Genomic DNA, 21,522 nt, shown 5'->3' on the forward strand with positions numbered 1-21,522 from the left:
GGGGCCGGTGCTGTGGCGTGGCAGGTAAAGCTGCTGCCTATGGTGCTGGCATCCTACGTGGCCGCTGGTTTGAGTCCTGGCTACTCCTTTTGATCCAGATTCCTGCTAATGGCCTGGGAAAGTAGTGGAGAATGACCTAAGTGCTTGGGCCCCTTCCACCCAAGTGGGAGACCTGAGTGAAGTTCTTGGCTCTTGGTTTCAGCCTGGCCCAGCTCTGGCCTTTGCAGCCATTTGGGGAATGACCTAGTCTGTGGAAGATTGATCTCTGTGTCTCTCTCCTTCTCTCTCTCTAACTTTGCCTTTCAAATAAATCTTTAAAAAAATTTTTTTTTAATTTATTTGATAGGTAGAGTTATAGACAGAGAGAGACAGAGAGAAAGGTCTTCCTTCCGTTGGTTCACCATCCCAAATGGCTGCCATGGCCGGCGCTGCACCAGTCCGAAGCCAGGAGCCAGGTGCTTCCTCCTGGTCTCCCATGCGGGTGCAGGGGCCCAAGCACTTGGGCCATCCTCCACTGCCCTCCCGGGCCACAACAGAGAGCTGGACTGGAAGAGGAGCAACCAGGACTAGAACCCAGCGCCCATATGGGATGCAGGCGCTGCAGGCGGAGGATTAACCAAGTGAGCCACGGTGCTGGCTCCTCAAATAAATAATTTTTTAAAAATATAATTTTTTTCTTTCATGTAAGTGACTTGATATTTTTACCTGGATGCTTAAAGAACTTTAAAGTCCATTGTACTAGATATTCTGAGTTGGCGTTCCCTGTTACACCATGTATCCTTTCAGTATGTAGGTTTAAGATTTGTTTTAGGTGTATTTGCTTGAAGTGCAGTTTAAAATGTCTTCTTTCAGTTATATTTATTTTGGATCAGCTACTTTTGCTTTCTTTTGGATCTATTTCATTATTTTCATTTACTTTTTTTTTATTATTATTATTTGACAGGTAGAGTTATAGACAGAGAGAGAAAGGTCTTCCTTCCGTTGGTTCACTCCTCAAATGGCTGCCACGGCTAGTGCTGCACCGATCTGAAGCCAGGAGCCGGGTAGTTCCTCCCAATCTCCCATGCGGGTGCAGGGCCCAAGCACTTGGGCCATCCTCCACTGCCCTCCCAGGCCACAGCAGAGAGCTGGCCTGGAAGAGGGGCAACCGGGACTAGAACCCGGTATGCTGGCGCCGCAGGCGGAGGATTAGTCTAGTGAGCTGAACGCTGGCCATTTTCATTTACTTTCTAACTCATTTTGCCCTTATTGGGCATTTTAAATCCCCCACCCCTTTGAAGAAGAAGTATCTTTTTCTTTCTGAGAAAAACTTTCCCCTCATTTGTGAGTTTTATTAGCTCTTCCTATTGCCTGGTCACACTGTGTCTAAGCCGTTGTTATTTGACTTATTGCTTATTAAAGTATCAACTATTTTTCTTGGGTCATTTTGAAATAATGAACAATTTTCGTCTTTGTGGGCACATTTTTCTTGAGTGTTTATTATCAGTTTGAATTTGAGTATTCTGTTTCCTACAATATCTTATGTGGTCTCTCTGTTTCCTAGTGTTTGAAGAAGTTGGTTTCCTGATAGTTTTAGAAGGAGGAACTTGCACAGAAGAAGAAATGGAGCAAATAGATGTTCAGCATTGGCTTCTTGCATTAGTGAAATGTGTTAAAAATTAGACTCTTGAGATACAGTGGATATGTGTTTGCTAGGTATTTTGCTTTCTGGGGAGGTTCCTTTAGATGTATTGCATTTGTGGGGCTTTTGAGCTCCGTGTCACTTGGATCCCTACCCAGCTGGAATAGGAATCTTATGCCTCCTGGGGTCTCGTTTTGCTTTCCTTAGGGTTTTTGTTTGTTTTTTCCCATTTTTGCAGTTCCTCCTCAGGATTGTTCTCTCTCTCTCTCTCTCTCTCTCTCTCTCTGGAAGGTTAGTTCTGAAACCCACTTGGAGTCCAGCATCAGCATTTTCTGAATATTACTTAGCTGTTGTAGAGGTTTCCCGTCGTCTTCACGTTTACCTGCATGTTCAAGCCTGTGAAGGACACTGTCTTTTACCTCATTGCCAGAATTCCTTGGTCAAATTATTTCCTGTTGTCAAGATTTGAACTTTTTGGTTCCTTTGTAAAAAAAAAAAAAATAGGGTTTTTTTCCTAGTTTTTTTTTATGAGTGGCTTTGTCTGATTAGTGTGATTAAATTTTTTTCAGAGTGCAAGGTTTATATCTATTTTTTTTTTTAAATTGATTTACAGGGAGAGACAGTGAGAGAGGTCTTCCATTCTCTGGTTCACTGCCCAAAATGAACATAATGGCCAGAGCTGGGCTGATATGAAGCCAGGAGACAGGAACTTTTTCTGGGCCTCCCATGTTGGTGCAGGGACCCAAGGACTTAGGCCATCTGCTGCTGCTTTTCCCAGACTCATTAGCAGGTAGCTGGATTGGAAGTGGAGCAGCCAGAACTTGAACCGGCACCCATATGGGATGCCTGCACTACAGGTGGAGGACTAACCTACCCCACAGTCTCCCACACAGATGCAGGGGCCCAAGGACTCAGGCCATCTTCTGCTGCTTTCCCAGGCCATAGCAGAGAGCTGGATCGGAAGTGGAGCAGCCGAGATATGAACTGGCACCCATATGGGATGTCTGCACTGGTGGCAGCTTTACCTGCTATGCCACAGTGCCGGTCCCAGAGCCCTGCATTTATTTAATAAATGGTTTGTAAACCCTCTGGCTATAGTTATGAATTTGAAAAAATTTGTTTATAGAAGGTGAACAAATTTCACATAATTTGTATATGCAGATTTAAGAGCCTGGTGGTACTTCTCAGCCTACTCTGCATCCGCCATGCTCCTACCCTCCCTTCTTCCTTCCTTATTTTTTCTTTTAATTTTTACAGACATACTTTCAGTTTAATTTATAATCAGAAGCTTAACCCTCTACTAAGTAAAGAATTCAGGTAGTAAGTAGAAAGACCATTGTTGCTCAAGAGTATAGATAAGGGCTGTAAACAATCTCAAAATGTAAATTTCACTCATATCCATTACATTTTTTTGTGCTCTATATATTAGTTACCACAAATTAGGGAAAACATGACATTTGTTTTTTTTGGGACTGGCTTATTTTACTAAGTGTAATGGTTTCCAGTTGCATCCATTTTGTTTTAAAAGACAAGATTTCATTCTTTTTTATGGCTGAGTAGTATTCCAGAATTTATATATACTACATTTTCTTGATCTAGTCATCAGTTGATGGGCATCTGAGTTGATTCTGAATCTTAGCTATTGTGAATTGAGCTGCTATAAACATAGGGGTACAGATAGCTCTTTCATGTGCTGATTTCATTTCCTTTGGGTAAATTCAAAAGAGTGGGATGACTAGTTCATATGGTAGATCTATTTACAGATCTCTGAGGAATCTCCATACTGTTTTCCATAATGGTTATACTAGTTTACATTCCCACCAATAGTGTTAGGTTACCTTTTCCCCCACATCCTCACCAGCATTTATTGTTTTATGATTTTTGGATGATAGCAATTCTAACCAGTGCTAAGTGAAACCTCATTGTATTTTTTTTTTTTTTTTGCCTTTCCCTGATGGCTAGTGATTCTGAACAATTTTTCATGTGTCTGTTGGCAAATTGAATTTCATGCTTTTAAAAATGCCTGTTCATGTATTTTGCCTATTTCTTAACTGGATTGTTTGTTTTATTCATCCTGGATATTAATCCTTTATCAATTGCCTTGTTTGCACATACTTTCTTCCATTCTGTTGGTTGCCTCTTTACTTTGTAGATTTGCAGTGCAGAAGCTTCTTATCTTAATGTAATCCCATTTGTCTGTTTTTGCGTTTATTACCTGTGCTTCCAGGGTCTTTGCCATGAAATCTTTGCTTGTGCCAGTTTCTTACAGTTTCCCTGATGTTTTCCTCTAGTAATTTATGGTATCAGATTGTAGATTTAGATCCTTGATACTTTTAGAGCGGATTTTTGTATAAGGTGTAAGGTTGGCATCTTATTTCATACTTCTGCATGTGTAGATCCAGTTTTCCCAGCACCATTTGTTGAAAAGACTATCCTTTCTCCTGGAATTGATTTTAGCTCTTTTGTCAAAGATTAGTTGGTTATAGATGCATGGATTGATTTTTGGGGTTTCTGATGTGTCCCACTGATCTACATGTCTAATTTTTGTGTCACTATCAGGCTGTTTCGATTATAACTGCCCTGTAGTATGTTTTGAAATCTGGTATTGTGATGCCTCTGGCTTTCTTTTTTGAAGATTGCTATAGTTACTTGGAGTCTCTTGTGTTTCCATGTGAATTTTGGCATTGTTTTTTTCTAAATCTCAGAAGAATGTCATTAGTTTTTTGATTGGGATCACACTAAATCTGTAAATTACTTTGGGTGGTATGGACATTTTGGTGTTATTCTTCCAGTCTGTAAACGTGGACAGTTTTTCCATTTTTTTGTATGTCTTCTATTTCTTTCTTTGATGTTTTATAATTATCATTGTAGAGTTCTTTCACATACTTGGTTAAATTAATTCCAAAGTATTTGTTTTCTTGGTAGCAACTTTATTTTTTAAAGATTTATTTTTATTTATTTGAAAGAGCTAGAGAGATGTGGGGGTATATCTTCCATCTGCTGGGTCACTCCCCAAGTAGTCACAATGGCCCAAGCTGATACTTTCTGAAGCCAGGTACCAGGAGCTTCTTCCAGGTCTCTCACGTAGTGCAGGGGCCCAAGGACTTGGGCCATCTTCTGCTGCTTTCCCAGGCGCATTAGCAGGGAGCTAGATTGGAAGTAGAGCAGCTGGGACTTGAACTAGCACCCATATGGGATGCTGGCATTGCAGTCTGGGGCTTTAACCTCCTGCACTACAGGCTGGTCTTGGTAGCAACTTTGAATGGTACTGATCTTTTAAGATTTATTTTTATTTACTTGAAAAGCAGAGATATGGAGAGGGAGGGAGAGAGGGAAGTTTCTTTCATCTGCTGGTTCAGTCCCCAAATGGCCAGGAGCTGGGCCAGGCTGAAACCAGGACCCGGGAGCTTCTTTCGGGTCTCCCACATGGGTGCAGGGACCCAAGTCATTGGGCCATCTTCTGTTGCCTTTCCTAGGTGCTTTAGCAGGGAGCTGGATTGGAAGTGGAGCAGCTGGGACTTGAACTAGCACCCATATGGGATGCTGGCATTGCAGTCTGGGGCTTTAACCTCCTGCACTACAGGCTGGTCTTGGTAGCAACTTTGAATGGTACTGATCTTTTAAGATTTATTTTTATTTACTTGAAAAGCAGAGATATGGAGAGGGAGGGAGAGAGGGAAGTTTCTTTCATCTGCTGGTTCAGTCCCCAAATGGCCAGGAGCTGGGCCAGGCTGAAACCAGGACCCGGGAGCTTCTTTCGGGTCTCCCACATGGGTGCAGGGACCCAAGTCATTGGGCCATCTTCTGTTGCCTTTCCTAGGTGCTTTAGCAGGGAGCTGGATTGGAAGTGGAGCAGCTGGGACTTGAACTGGCACCCATATGGGATGCTGGCACTGCAGGTGGCAGCTTTACCTGCTATGCCACAGCATTGGCCTCATAAACTTCCTCTTAACACTGCTTTTTCTGTATACCATAGTTTTCATATGTTGTGTTGTCATCTTTGTTTCCAGTAATTTTGGGGTTTATTCTGCTTTTCTTTTATCATCCCTTAATCAAAATCAGCCTGTCTTTTCCCTATTCAACCATCTTTGATCTCCCAGATACCAATTCTTATATGGTTGCGACATCACCCCAGCCAAGTGGTCGCACATAATGAAAGGTTTGATTGTGTGTTGCTGCTTACTGCCATGTAGGAGGGAGATTATACATGATACCTTGAGTAAAGAACAGGAGTGTTTTTCATAGAATTGTGGAACCTCCGTGAATAGTATTTTCTAGAGTCGTGCAGATCAACTTCCTGAATTAGATCTGGAAGTTTGAGACTGCAAAATTTACCCTTTCCCTTTCCACTGAAGATAAAGGAATTAAAGCCCTGAGAGATTGCGATGGATTATCTAACCTGTTAATGGCCAGGTTCTGGTCTTATTCTTGGTTGAGATTGATTTCTTCTGGGTTCATTTGATTATATCATTCAACAAATGGCACAGTTTTTAGGACAGTGTTTTTAAACAACCGAAGGGAAAACATTCCAGCAATGAATTCTTCTATACTGTTTACTCTGCTTGACTTTTCTTCATATGAAAATTAGATGTGGCTTTTGAGTATCCCAAACTCTCAATTTGTTTGTTTATTTTTATTTTTTAAAGATTATTTATTTCAAAGGCAGAGATTGGGGGAGAGAGGGAGAGTGACAGTGAGCGAGAGAGAGGAGAACTTCCATCCTCTGATTCATTCCCCAAATAGCTGGGGCTGGGCCAGGCTAAAGCCAGGAGTCAGGATCTTCTTCCAGGTCTCCCATGTGGGTGTAGGGGCCCAAGCATTTGGACCATCTTCCACTGCTTTCCCAGGTCATTAGCAGAGAGCTAAGATCGGAAGTGGAGTAGCTGGGACATGAATCAGTGCCCATATGGGATGCCAGCACTGCAGGGGAAGGCTTAACCTGCTATGCCACAGCACTGGCCCCTATTTATTTATGTTTAAAGGTTTATTTATTTGAGAGGCACAGTTACAGACAGAGGGAGAGACAGAACAGAGGTCTTCCGTCTGCTGGTTCATTCCCCAAATGGCTGCAGTGGCCAGAGCTGGGGTGATCCAAAGCCAGGATCGAGGAGCTTCTTCTAGGTCTCCATGTGGTTGTAGGGGCCCAAGTGCTGGGCCATCTTCTGCTGTTTTCCCAGGCTATTAGCAGAGAGCTGGATCAGAAGAGGAGCATCTGGGACTCAAACCAGCGCTCATATGGGATGCCGGCGCTGCAGGTGGAGGCTTAACCTACTACACCACAGTGCTGGCCCCTGTTTATTTTTTAAAAAATGATTTATGTATTTGAAAGTCGAAGTGTAGGTATGAGAGATCTTCCACCTGCTGATTCATTATCTGAATAACCACATGAGCTGGGCCTGATCTAGGCTAAAGCCAGGAGCCAGGACCTCCAACTGGGGCTCCCATGTGGGTGGCAGGGACCCAAGTAGTTAGACCATCTTCCGTTACCTACTGGAAGGAGGCAGAAAGCCAGATTAGAAGCTTGGAGTAACTTGGACTCCAGTCAGGCATTTCAGTATGGGATATGGGCATCCCAGGTGGCAGCTTAGCCCCCTGTGCCAAATATCTGCCCCAGTATTCTCAAGTTAATGCCAGCTGGACTTTCTAACAAGTACCCTGAGTAGCCAGTAGCAGGGATAATATTAAATGGTCTGTTTTTTTCCACAAAACCATTTATATTCAAGTATTCTTAAGAGCAGTAATTTTTTTTTAAAGAAAAGATTGATTTATTTATTTGAAAGGCATAGAGAAAGAAGGAGAGAGATCTTCCATCTGTTGGTTCACTCCCCAGATGGCCCCAGTGGCTGGCACTAGACCAGGTTGAAGCCAGGAGCCAGCAGCTTCTTCTAGGTCTCCCACATGGGTACAGGGGCCCAAGCACTTGGACCATATTCCACTGCTTTCCTAGGCATTTTAGCAAGGAGCTGGATGCATCTGGGAAGTGGAGCACCTGGGACCTTAACTAGCACCCATATGGGATGCTGACACTGCAGGCAGAGCCTTAACCTTCTGCGCCACAGCGCTGGCCCCAGTAGTGATAATTTCAAGGATATTGCTAAGGATGCTTAGGGCTGGAACATGTTTAATCAATAAAGAAGTTTACTTTGTTGATTTGAAACCAAAATGTCCAATAATTTGTTTACTTGTTATGAATTTCAGTAGCTTCTTCTTGCCCCCCCCCCCCCGGATTTAATTTATTTATTTTTATTTACTTGAATTGCAGAGAGAAAGGGAGGGAGGGAGAGATAAATCAACAGCCATGGCTGGGTTAAGCTGAAACCAGGAGTCAGGAATTCCATCTGGTTTCCAATATGGGGCAGGGCCCAAGCACTTCTTGGGCATCTTCTGCTGCTTTCCCAGGCACATTAGCAGGAGCTGGATCTGAAGTGCAGCAGCTGGGGTTTGTTATTTTTTTTTAAGATTTATTTATTTATTTTGAAAGTCAAAGTTACATAGAAAGAGTAGAGGCAGAGAGAGAAAAAGAGAGGTCTTCCATCTGATGGTTCACTCCCCAGATGGACCTAATGGCCAGAAATGTGCCAATCCGAAGCCAGGAGCCAGGAACTTCTTCCAGGTCTCCCACAGGGGTGCAAGGGCCCAAGGACCTGGGCCATCTTCTACTACTTTCCCAGGCCATAGCAGAGAGCTGGATCGGAAGTGGAGCAGCCGGGACTAGAACCAGCGTCTGTATGGGGTGCTGGTGCGTCAGGCCAGGTGTTAACCTGCTACACCACAGCGCCGGCCCCAGTGGCCAGGACTTGTACCCACCTCACAGACTGCACTGCTCAACCCACTGAGCCACAATACCAGCCCCTCCTGACTTTGGTAGTATGTGTTGGTACAGTAGGAAAAAGTTAGCACTGGATTGTTTTTAAGTTACCCTTATGTGTTTCACTGTAAATTTTGTAGTCTTCATATAAGTATTTAATTACAACCTTGCCTTTGTGGTCTTTGCCTAAGAGACCTAAAATGTTCCTCATTTTTATTCTCTTTTAGTTTTCATCCAACATTGGAAGAAATATAAATGCATTTTAAACTGAAATTAACTTCATAAAAATATGAAGCTATTTTAGTCCTTGATCCATTTCCCTTTCCAGTTTTCTTGACCAGTTTTGAATTATTATTTGGGTGTTGCATTTAAATACGTCCTAAAACGGTAGATACTTAATTTAATCTTAGTATGTAAATCTTATTGCTTCTGTAGTTTTGGTACTGAATTATGACTGTTATAATTTTTCTTTTTATTTATTTTTCTAGATGGTAGTATTAGTGAACATTCATAAAAGAGTGTTCTGGTTGTATTATTTTGATTGCCAGAAGCAGAGACTCCTGGCAACTAGAACTAAAGTCATCAATTTCTAGTCTGTTATTTCGTAGAGTTCATTTTTTTTTTTTTTTTAAGATTTATTTATTTCAAAGTAAGAGTTAGAAGGAGAGTCAGAGAGAGAGAGATCTTCCACCCACTGGTTCACTCCCCCATTAGCCGCAGCGGCCAGAGCCAATCCGAAGCCAGGAGCCAGGAGCTCCTCTGGGTTTCTTATATGGGTGCAGGGTTCCAAGGAGTTGGGCCATCATCTGCTGCTTTCACAGGCCATAGCAGAGAGCTGGATCAGAGGTGGAGCATCTGGGACCTGAACCGGCGCCCATATGGGATGTCGGCCTTGCAGGCGCTACACCACAGTACCAGCCCTGTTCATGGTCTTTTAATGTCTTTTCTTCTATTTCTATGTTTGCTACATCCTTGTGATATTAAAGACTGGCTTATTTTCCTTTTACAGCTTTAACTATCACTGTTTAATTTCTCTGTTTCATTGATTCTGTTTATTTATACATTTTTGTCATAATTTTATTTTACTTTTGGCCCATCTCATATCTTAGGAAATAAGCAGTGTGGATTATCTGTCATTGAGATAATTATAAGGGGAAAGTCACAAGTATGACAATGGTTGTGGATGAGATATTTCCCCTCTTAAGAAACCAGAAAGGGATGGATATTTGGTCTAGTGATCAAGACATGGGTTAAGGTGCAGGTTAAGATGTTCATATTCCACATGGGAATGCCTGTGTTCAGCTACCAATTCCAGCTTCCCACCAATGGAGATACTGGGAGGCAGTGATGCTGGCTTAGGTAATTGGGTTCATGCCACTGATAGGAGAGACCTAGATTGCGTTCCTGACTGACCTGGCTCATCCCTGGCTTTTGCCAGCATTTGGGGAATGAACTTTAGGTGAGAACTCTCTCCCTGCCCCTTGCCTGTCAAGTAAATTAAGACAAAACATAAAACCCCAGGGACAGTGACCTGGTATCATGATTGAAATATGTCTATGAAAGATTACTGACTCTTGCTTAGTCCTGAGCCTTAATAGGTGATACCTCTAAGTTTTACAGGTGTTTGGGAGTTTTATAAGGTAGGATAATAATGAACATTTTTGGGTCAGGTGTTGTGTTCTATTAAGTCACTCTTTGGGATACCTGCCTTCCGTGTCTCAGTGTAGTCCTACACTGTTAGTTGTCCTGTTCATGGCTTCCTGCTCATGGCCCTGAGAAGCAGCAGAGGATGAACCTGGTACTTGTTTCCTGTTATCCATATGGGAGATCCAGATAGAGTTCCTTCCTGGCTCCTGGCTTTGGCCTGGACCAGCCTTGCTGCTGTGAGCATCTGGAGAGGGAATCAGTGGGTGGAAGATCTTTCTTTGTCTCTCCACATCTTTTTTTTTTTTTACTATGCTTCCATAGTGGTAAGTGATCTTAAATGTCGGTGAGGGCTCAAGTTACTAGGCAGTGTTTAAACTAACTTCTCATCTGCCTGCAGGATCGTGGAAATGCATTGAAGGAAGATCGTGATGTTTCTCATTCTGGGCTTGTATTTGTACTTGCCTTATATAATTTCATAAAAATAATAATTTTTACACGGAGTCATATGCTTCTTTATATCTTTTATATAGAAATTTCTCCAGAAATATTCTGTTTTAACTTTTAAAATTTAATTTTTGAGAGGCAGAGTGACTGAGAGACAGCGCACCCACATGAATGGGGGGAAAGGGGAGGAGGGAGAGAGAGAGAGAGAGAAAGCGAGAATGCTCCCATCCACTGCCTCACTCTCCAGATACCTGCCCTGACTGAGGCTGGGCTGAGGCTGGGCCAGGGCTGAAGCCTGGAAGGGGAGTGCAGTCCAGGTGTCCTCAGTTACTTGAGCGTCTGCACTGCTTCCCGTTGTTTGCTGCGGCAGGGAGCTGGGAATAGAACCTGATGCTGCCCTGTGGGGTGTGGGCGTCTTAACTGCTAGGCTAGCTGCCCACCCCTAAAAACGTGTATCTTGGTTGGTCCTGTTATCTCTCTTGAATTCCAGCCTTAGATATCCAGCTGCCTTTTCTCTCCAGAGGGCCGTCTTGCAGGCCTGTCAAATTCACAGGACCAGGACGTACTGTAGCTGTTGCCCCGCTTGCCTTTGCGTTTAGTGGTCCATCTGCTCATTTCTCAGATTGTGCCTTGGCTGACTCCCTCACACCATTCAGGTCTGTTTCTCCCTTTATTTTTCTTCATAATATTCCTTCCAACTGCCTTGAACATATAGGTGCTTGTTTTTTGTTTAATAATTTTTCAGATGCTGAGAGACAGTAATCTCCTATTTTTTAGATCAGTTTCTTCTTATCTTTACTGTTATCTTTGCTTTATTTTTGTTTTGTTTGGATTATTACCATGGCAGATTATGTCATTGTGTTACTGTTTTCACCTGATAGTTTTTGTTTTGTATTCTGCTCAGTTTTAGAAAGTGTAATCTGTCTGGTGTATCTTCTTTGTCATGACTCTGTTTGATACTATATGTGTGCCTTTATGTAGATATTGTGTTGACTTATTTACCTGCAAAGAATATTTTGCAATGTTATTTTAAGACATTTGTATGTATGGCTCTCAGTATTTGGTATAAATATTGTCATTTTATTTAAACTGTTTTTATGTTTTCAGCTTTAATCTTTTATTTTCTGTATTTTGTAAAAATTACCAAGTTTTTTTTTGTTGATTTTCTGTCTCAATTTGTAAGGTGATTGTATTTTTTCTTTATTCAGTCTTAAACTTTAGTAGTTTTAAATCTTTTTTTCTTTTTATCAACCATAGAAACATTGTTTTTTCCTAAGAACTGTTAAAGATGAAGGAATTCATTTATATGTCATGCTATCTTCTTCCTCCCCAAATTTATTCTTTTATTTTTGCTTTATATGTCCCAATTTATTATAGTAGAACTCATTTTGAATAAAAAAGTTACCTTATAAAAACTTAACTTTTTCCATTGTTTGAAATTCCACCTTTATCTTTCTGTGGTGCTGCTTCTTTTTTTTTTTTTTTTTTTTTTTTTTTAATTTTTTGACAGGCAGAGTGGACAGTGAGAGAGAGAGAGACAGGTCTTCCTTTGCCATTGGTTCACCCTCCAATGGCCGCCATGGCTGGCACGCTGTGGCCGGCACACCACACTGATCGGATGGCAGGAGCCAGGTGCTTCTCCTGGTCTCCCATGGGGTGCAGGGCCCAAGCACTTGGGCCATCCTCCACTGCACTCCCTGGCCACAGCAGAGAGCTGGCCTGGAAGAGGGGCAACCGGGACAGAATCCGGCGCCCCGACCGGGACTAGAACCTGGTGTGCCGGCGCCGCTAGGCGGAGGATTAGCCTAGTGAGCCGCGGTGCCGGTCCTGTGGTGCTTATTCTATTTTCTATTCTTACTTTCACTAGCTGGTAGATTATTATTTTTGTCTGTTTTCATCTGTTCTTTTAATTAATTGCTACAATTTTCTTTTCTTTATTTCAGGAACATTTTAGTGGATAAACCAAATGACCAATCTTCAAGATGGTCTTCAGAGAGTAACTATCCTCCCCAGGTAAGATTACGTATAGCCTCTGATGCTGTTTAGGAGTCAGAATTTAAATGGGCCTTTATTCATTTGATACAAGTTATCTGTAATACATTAGTAGTTTATTGAGTATTTGAAATATAAGGTCAAATTTTATTTCCTCTTTTTTTTTTTTTTAATTTATGTATTTGAAAAGCAGAGTTAGGCAGAGAGAGAGAGGTCTCCCATTGGCTGGTTTCCTCCCTAAATGGCTGCAAAGATCAAAGCTGGGCCAGGCTGGAGCCAGGAGCCAGGAGCTTCATCTGGGTCTCCCACATGGGTACAGGGGCTCAGGACTTGGGCCATCTTCTACTGTTTTCCCAGGCCACAGCAGAGAGCTAGATCGGAAGTGGAGCAGTCAGGACTTGAACAGGCGTCCATATGGGATGCAGGCATTGCAGGCTGCTGCTTAACTTGCTGTGGCAAAATGCCAGCTTCTGTTTCCTCCTCTTGTTTGTTTAAATCTTGGAAGGATTTTGATCTCATAAGGCTAATGCAGTGTGGGATTTGATGAAGCATAGACTTCTGTCTACTGGAAGATTTAAAATCTGTTTATTTTCTGTATTACTAATGATACAAAACTAGATATTAACCAAGAGGTACTAAGTAGGTTGCTGTTGCTGTTTTTATTTTAGCCTGTGTTCTATTATATTCAATGTGTAACTGTTTAAGGAAAACTGAACTATGACTCAGTGACTCATTGCTTTTTGGGGAAAATAAATTTAATACAGTTTGTTATTTTATGAAAATAGTATACATCAAGATCATTAAATACTTTTCCTTGACAAAAGTAGTACCCAATATTTTCTGAATTTAAAAGTAACCGTTTTGGGGGCCAGCATTGTGGCATAGTGGGTAAAGCTTCCATCTGTGATAGCATCCCATATAGGTGCCAGTTGGGTTCCCACCTGCTTAACTTCCTATCCAGCTCCCTGATAATGCACCTGGGAAAGCAGCAGAAGAGGACTCAAGTCCTTGGGGCCCTGTACCCATGTGGGTGACCCAGAAGAAGCTCCTGGCTCTGGCTTCGGTCTGCAGCCATTTGGGGAGTGAACCAGCGGATGGAAGATCTCTCTCTCTGTTTCTGCCTCTCTCTTTCTGTAGCTCTGCCTTTCAAATAAATAAAAATAAATCTTTTTAAAAGGTTACCATCCTTTTAGTCATATACTTTCAGCATTAATGCTTGTTATGTACTAGGCCCACTTGGTATGTCTTTATTCTTGAGGAATCAGTGCTTTGACAGGTAAAGCACATGGGTAAATAAAAGTTTGTTTGTTTTTTTTTAATTCTTGTGCTACTTGTGAAAACTTGTATGCCCATTAGACCACCTGCCATTTATGTGTTTGTATTGCAAAATTTGTCTATTATATGTTCATCCTTTATGTGTATAGTATAAAGATAATAAAACAAGTAACCTGTTTAATCATCAGCCATTTTTAGAAATGAAAAATGATTAAAACCTTTTAGAGCCTCCTGTGAACCCTTTTTTATATCTGTCTTCTACCCCTCCCCAATAACTATTTCATATTTTGTTAAGTGTCTTCTTACAGTATTATCTATGTATATGTATATAAATATGATTTAGTTTTCTTTGATTTTGCATAAATTAACTCATTTATAAATCTGACTTTTTTTGCTTTATATTACGATTATTTTTTTTAAAAATTATGTGTTTATTTGAGTCACAGAGAGAGAGGGAGAGACAGGAGTCTTCCATCTGCTGGTTTACTCCCTATATGCCCCCAACAGCCACGAGCCGAGCAGAAGCCAGGATCCAGGAACTCCTGCCTGGGTAGCAGGGATGCTACAGCCTGAGCCATCAGCCTACAGCCTCCCAGCGTGTGCATTAGAGGGAAGCTGGAACTGGGAGTAGAGCCAGGGGAGGAACCTGGGCACTCTGACGTGGGATGCCGTGGTCCCAAGTGGAGTCCTCACTGTTTTGCCAGACACCCACCATAGCAGTTTGTTTCTTTTCACTGTAATAATATATTCCAGTATATGAACATGCCAAAATGTGCTCATCCATTTTGCTGTTGATTTTTTTTTTTTTTTATATATATATAATTTGCTATCATGAAATAGGCTGCCATGAACATTGTTGTGTGTTGTCTCCTGGCACACTCACTAGTAAGAGAGTTTCTTCAGGATATATTCATTGGAGTAGAGTTCCTGAATCATAGGATGGGTATGTGTGTGTTCAGCTTTAGCAGATATTGCATCACTGTTTTCACAAAGTAGTTGTATGACTTATTCTCTCATTGTGTGAAAGTTGCGGTTGCATACATGTCCCCATCCCTTGCATGGCTGAGTTTTAGATTCTGTGAGTCTGGTGGATTTTTCATTGTAACTGACATTGGTTTTAATTTCCTTTTTCTTCTCTTTTTTTCAAGCCTCTTTGCGTATGTTGATGAACTTACTTTGTGTTTTTAATCGTGTTTTTGTTTGCTGAAATTTTGATGCATTTGTGTCTTTTGTTTCATTTTTTAAATGATGATCTTTTTATTTATTTCTAACAGAAACCATGATAACCTCCTTACTGTGAAATTCCCTTTATTTATTATTTGGAATATTTGTTTGTTTATTTGGGAGAGAGCTCACAATGTACACACATACTCCCATGTACTGGTTCCATCCCCAAATTCACACAAAGGCCAGAGTTGGGCTGAGGCACAGGGTTGGGTCAAAGATGGGAGCCAGGAAACCAATCCAGGTCTTCGGCGAAGGTGTCAGGAACCCAACTACTTGAGCCATCGCTGCTGCCTCTCATAGGCATCCTAACCAGCACCTGGACTGCCGGCTAAATGCTTGTCCCTGGACTGTATTTTCAGTGCAGTTGAAATTGTGTGTGTGCCTATCTATGTGTGTTACGTATTTGTTTGCCTGTGCATTCATTCAAAGTTTAGTTAGCTGCTTTTATTTTATGTGACTATTAGGTTATTAGCACATAAGTACTTATTTAATTGGTTGGCCCTAACTACTCAATAAACTATTGATTTGGGGGGGGGGTTCTAAGATGGTATATTAAGTTATCTATTGCTGAGTAACAAATTACCTGCAAAACTGAGCAGTTAAGAAAACTGAGCTGTATTGTTTCACACTGTTTCTGAGTGTGAAAAATCACCCGTTAGCTGGGCAATGCTGGCTCAGGGTCTTCTGTGAGGTGGTGGCTGGTGTGTCAGCCAGCTCTGCAGTTACTTGAAGGCTTGACTGGGGTTGTCACACTCACTTCCTGCCTTTGGCTGGGGGCCTTGACTCCTCACCTTTTGTCCTTCTCTTGGGTCATGTGAACGTCTTCAAGACTAGGTGGCTGACTCCCCCAGTGAGCTAAGAAGCCCCAGGAGCCTCAGCATCTTTTATGACCTGGCCTGAGGCTGTCTTCAGATTCACCTGTTATCTCTGTTTGTCCATTTGACTGGACATTTCATCCCGTGACTTTTTTTGTTCTTTCTGAATTTTTGTTTCTCTTTCTGTGCTGAGTTTTCATTCATTGAAAACTTATTTTGTTTAACTTCATGATTGAGGATATTGAGAATATTGAGGATAGCTATATGCCCCTTGTTTGTCCCAGCATCTGGTTCTTTTTGGATAGGCGTTGAGTGATTTTCTTTTCTCGGAGGATGTATCCCGCTCTCTTGGTTCTGCATATGTTGAGTACTTCCGGGTTGTATTTTGGACGTTGTGAGTGCCAGTTCTGGGGCTTCTGGATGATGTCACTTCAGTGAGGCAGCTCCTTTATCAGCCTAGGTGTTTTGTCTTTGGCTGCTGTTTTGAGTTCTCTGTGGGAAGTCAGCGATTTGGGTAGTCAGATTCTCCTTAGTACTTTCTCTGGGATTCCCCCACTATGCCCAACTTTTTTTTTTTTTTTCCCCAACCTTACTTGTTTGATTCCTAGGCCAGAAAGGTTGTGAGTTTTCCACATTTGCTTCTGCTACTGCTGCGCCTGCTGTAAGAGTGGACTAGGCCCATGGTAAAGATTTGGGCTTAGGGGACTTTGTAGCTTCAAGGCTCCCTTTCTTCAAGTGAATGTGGGCTTCTCATCACGGTTAGCTTCTGTTCATCAAGGTACTCTGAATTTTCTGATACTTATTTTTTGTTTTATGTTAAGGTTTTATGGTTGTTTTCTTTTTCAGTATGTAGGTTGAGAGACATTTAAAAGAATGATTTGGGGGCTGGCACTGTGGCTCACTTGGTTAATCTTCCGCTTGCGGTGCTGACATCCCATATGGGTGCTGGGTTCTAGTCCTGGCTACTCCTCTTCCAGTCCAGCTCTCTGCTGTGGCCCGGGAGGGCAGTAGAGGATGGCCCAAGTGCTTGGGCACCTGTACCCGCATGGGAGACCAGGAGGAGGAACCTGGCTCCTGGCTTCAGATCGGCGTAGCTCTGGCTGTATTAGCCATTTGAAGGGTGAACCAGCGAAAGGAAGACCTTTCTCTCTCTCTCTCTCTCTCTCTCACTGTCTAACTCTGTCTGTCAAAAAAAGAATGATTTGGGGGTTGGTGCTGTGGCCTACAGGATAAAGCTGCCACCTGTGGCACCAGTATCCTAAATGGGTGCTGCTTTTGAGTCCCAGTTGCTCTACTTCCTCTCCAGCTCCCTGTTATTGGCCTAGGAAAGCAGTAGAAGATGGACCAACTACTTGAGCCCATCACTCGCATGGGAGACCCTGAAGAAGCTTCTGGCTTCCGCCATTGTGGCCATTTGGGAAGTGAACCAGTGGTCAGAAGATCTCTCTCTCTTTCTGACTCTGCCTTTCAAATAAATACATAAAGAGTGGTACCCATACATTGTGATGAAAATACTGACTTCTGAAATGTAATCTAGCAAGGGCTATTGATATAGAAAGTATACCTGCCTACCCAGTATTCCTTCTCAGGACTTGACCTCCTAAAAGCATCTGTAGGTAAGGATGTTAGATGTTACACAAGTGCTTAATGCAGTAGTTACGGAGTGATATTATTCTGTGGGTAAAAACTTTACAGAAGAATACTAGGATATGTCTTTTATGGGATATTGTTAGTCTTCAGTAAAATGAACTGTCTTTATAGCTATTAAATTGGAAAGATTGCCTCTGTGAAGTAAGAAAAGCAAGTTGGAGCAAAAGATCTGCAGTAAAATACTATTGTTTTGTTGATTTTTTTTTAGCACTAATTAAATACTTTATTGAATAAATACAATACCAAACAAAATGCATTCAAATGCTTTCTAAAAAAAATCAATTTTAAAGGCCTTTCTATTCAGGCTAATGACAAACACAATAAAGGCAGATATGCTAGTTTAACATAATTGGCTGATTTTATACAGCACTTACACCTTTTAGTCCACAAGTATATTATTAAATGATAGAGAACATCTACTACAACCATTTCTACAGAACTAGGAAATAAATGTCTAAGAAAAAGATTTTACAGACCCCCATCTTTTATACCCACCCCAACAGTCTAACTCTAAAGAGGATTAAGCCAATGCCTTTCCTCACAAGAGCTCACGACTAATGTCGCTTTGCTATCAAAATCTGTATTTCTGATCCGTTATGAGCATTGAGACAAGATTCAGATATTCCCAAAGAAAGAAGCAGAATGCACGTTGTGATCACCTATTCAGCAACAGCGAGCACTGCATTCAAACTATCTCATCCCAGGAATTAAATAAGGTCAGCCACATTCATGGGCATTTCCTAGTAAAATACTATTGTTAACTAAGTAATCATTCTCCTCCCCTTGCCAGTAAGTGTGTGTGTGTGTGTGTGTGTGCGCCTGTGTGTTGTATAACATATATGTGCCTACGTTTATGTATTTATATTTGTATTTGATGGAGTGAACCCAGACTAGCATATGAATAGCACAAAAATACTTGTTAGCATTGGTTACTTAAGCAGGGAGATGAGAGGACAAAAAGGAAAATTCAGCAGTTTATTTTAGAAACAGCTGGGGCCAGTGTTAGTGGTGTAGTGACTAAAGCTGATGCTGCAGTGTGGGCACCCATATGGGCACCAGGGCTTGAGTCCCAGCAGCTCCACTTCTGGTCAGGCTCCCTGCTGCTGGCCTGGGAAAGCAGCAGAAGACGGCCAAGTGCTTGGGCCCTGCACCCGTGTGGGAGACCTGCACCCGTGTGGGAGACCAGGAGCAGCTGCATGCTCCTGTCTTTGGCCTGGCACAGCCCTGGACATTGTAACCATTTGAAGAGTGAATCAGTGGATGAAACACCTATCTCTCTAATTCTGCCTTTCAAATAAATAAAAATACATTTTAACAATTTTGCTTGAAAAAGTTATTCCCATTAAAAGCAGAACATATGATATTGCGTGTGAGTAAAGTATGTATCTGTGTGACTGTGTCCATAGAGAATTTTTTTTCACTTTTATTTACTAAATATAAATTTCCAAAGTACAGCTTATGGATTACCATGGCTTCCCCCCCACCCCCATAACTTCTCTCCCACCCGCAGCCCTCCCATCTCCCACTCTCTCTCCCATTCCATTCACATCAAGATTAATTTTCAATTCTCTTTATATACAGGAGATCAATTTAGTATATATTAAGTAAAGATTTTAACAGTTTGCACCCACACAGAAACATAAAGTGTAAAATACTGTTTGAGTACCAGTTATAGCATTAATTCACATTGAACAACACATTAAGAACAGGATCCTACATGAGGAGTGAGTGCACAGTGACTCCTGTTGTTGACTTAACAAATTGGCACTCTTGTTTATGGCATCAGTAATCTCTCTAGGCTCTTGTCATGAGTTGCCAAGGCTATGGAAGCCTTTTGAGTTTGCCGACTCCAATCTTATTTAGACAAGGTCATGGTCAAAGTGGAAGTTCTTTCTTCCCTTCAGAGAAAGGTACCTCCTTCTTTGATGGCCTGTTCTTTCCACTGGGATCTCACAGAGATCTTTCATTTAGGGTTTTGGTTTGTTTTTTTTTTTTTTGCCAGTGTCTTGGCTTTCCATGCCTATAATACTCTCATGGGCTCTTCAGCCAGATCCGCATGCCTTAAGGGCTTATTCTGAGGCCAGAGTGCTGTTTAGAACATCTGCCATTCTATGGGTCTGCTGTGTATCCCACTTCCCACGTTGCGTTGTTCTCTCCCTTTTTAATTCTATCAGTATTAGCAGACACTAGTCTTGTTTATGTGTTCCCTTTGACTCTTAGACCTATCATGATCAATTGTGAACTGAAATTGATCACTTGGACTAGTGAGATGGCATTGATACATGCCACCTTGATGGGATTGAATTGGAATCCCCTGGCACATTTCTAACTCTACCATTTGGGGCAAGTCAGCTTGATTTTGTCCCAAATTATACATCTCCTCCCTCTCTTATTCCTACTCTTATATTTAACAGAGATCACTTTTCAGTTAAATTTAAACACCTAAAAATAATTGTGTGTTAATTACAGAGTTCAACCAATAGTATTAAGTAGAACAAAAAAATACTAAAAGGGCTAAAATATTAAGTTGTTCATCGACAGTCAGGACAAGGTCTGATCAAGTCATTGTTTCTCATAGTGTCCATTTCACTTCAACAGGTTTCCTTTTTGGTGCTTGGTTAGTTGTCACTGATCAGGGAGAACATATGATATTTGTCCCTTTGGGACTGACTTAATTTACTCAGCATGATGTTTTCCAGATACCTCCATTTTGTTGCAAACGACCGGATTTCATTGTTTTTTTTTACTCTGTATAGTATTCTATAGAGTACATGTCCCATAACTTCTTTATCCAGTCTACTGTTGATGGGCATTTAGGTTGATTCCAGGTCTTAGCTATTGTGAATTGAGCTGCAATAAACATTAAGGTGCAGACAGCTTTTTTGTTTGCCAATTTAATTTCCTTTGGGTAAATTCCAAGGAGTGGGATGGTTGGGTTGGGTGGTAGGGTTATATTCAGGTTTCTGAGGAATCTTCAGACTGACTTCCATAGTGGCTTAACCAGTTTGCATTCCCACCAACAGTGGGTTAGTGTCCCTTTTTCCCCACATCCTCACCAGCATCTTTTGTTGGTAGATTTCTGTATGTAGGCCATTCTAACCAGGGTGAGGTAAAACCTCATGGTAGTTTTGATTTGCATTTCCCTGATTGCTAGTGATCCTGAACATTTTTTCATGTGTCTGTTGGCCATTTGGATTTCCTCTTTTGAAAAATGTCTATTGAGGTCCTTGGCTCATCTCTTAAGTGGCTTGGTTGGTTGGTTGTTGTGGTGTTTTTTGATCTCTTCGTAGATTCTGGATTAAACTGTATTTTCTGTGAAATGGAGGAGGTGGTGATGATCTCAGGATGATGGATTTCAAGTGATTGTGAATTTCTGTCTTTTTTTTTTTAGAGAGCTTTTATTTAATAAATTTCTTAGGTACACATCAGTACAGCTTTTGGAATATAGCGGTTCTTCCCTTCATAACTGCCCTCCCACTCCTCCCTCTCCTATCCCATTCTTCATTAAGATTTATTTTTAATTATCTTTATATTCAGAAGATCAACTCTATACTAAGTAAAGATTTCAACAGTTTGCACCCACACATACACACTAAGTATAAAGCACTGTTTGAAGACAAGTTTTACTGTTTAATTCCCATAGTACAACTCATAAAAGACAGAAGTCCTACATGAGGAGCAAGTGCACAGTGACTCTTATTGTTGATTTATTTATTTTTTAAAGATTTATTTATTTATTTGGAAATCAGTTACACAGAGAGAGGAGAGGCAGAGAGAGAGGGAGGGAGGGAGTTATCTTCCATCTACTGGTTCACTCCCCAGTCTGAAGCTAGGAGCCAGGAGCTTCTTTCATGTCACCCATGTGGGTGCAGAGACCCAAGGACTTGGGCCATCTTTTGCTGCTTTCCCAGACTAGAGCAGAGAGCTGGATTGGAAGTGGGGACTCGAACTGGCGCCCATGTGGGATGCCAGCACTGCAGGCGGTGGGTTTCCCGCTGTGCCATACCGCCGGCCCTTCCTGTTGCTGATTTAATAATTAACAT

General features: G+C 41.6%; 1 protein-coding gene across 1 annotated transcript in view; it reads left to right on the forward strand.

The window, feature by feature from the left end:
- MKLN1 (muskelin 1) overlaps positions 1 to 21,522 on the forward strand; it is a 165,233-nt gene that overhangs the window by 15,663 nt on the left and 128,048 nt on the right. The window contains exon 2 of the mRNA XM_051849786.3: positions 12,464 to 12,533. Coding sequence (XP_051705746.1) covers positions 12,464 to 12,533 — 70 coding nt within the window. The remainder of the gene's footprint in view (positions 1 to 12,463; positions 12,534 to 21,522) is intronic.

Source organism: Oryctolagus cuniculus, chromosome 3, assembly GCF_051225735.1.
Source record: "Oryctolagus cuniculus isolate XC-2025 breed Fujian yellow rabbit chromosome 3, ASM5122573v1, whole genome shotgun sequence".
NCBI lineage: Eukaryota > Metazoa > Chordata > Mammalia > Lagomorpha > Leporidae > Oryctolagus > Oryctolagus cuniculus.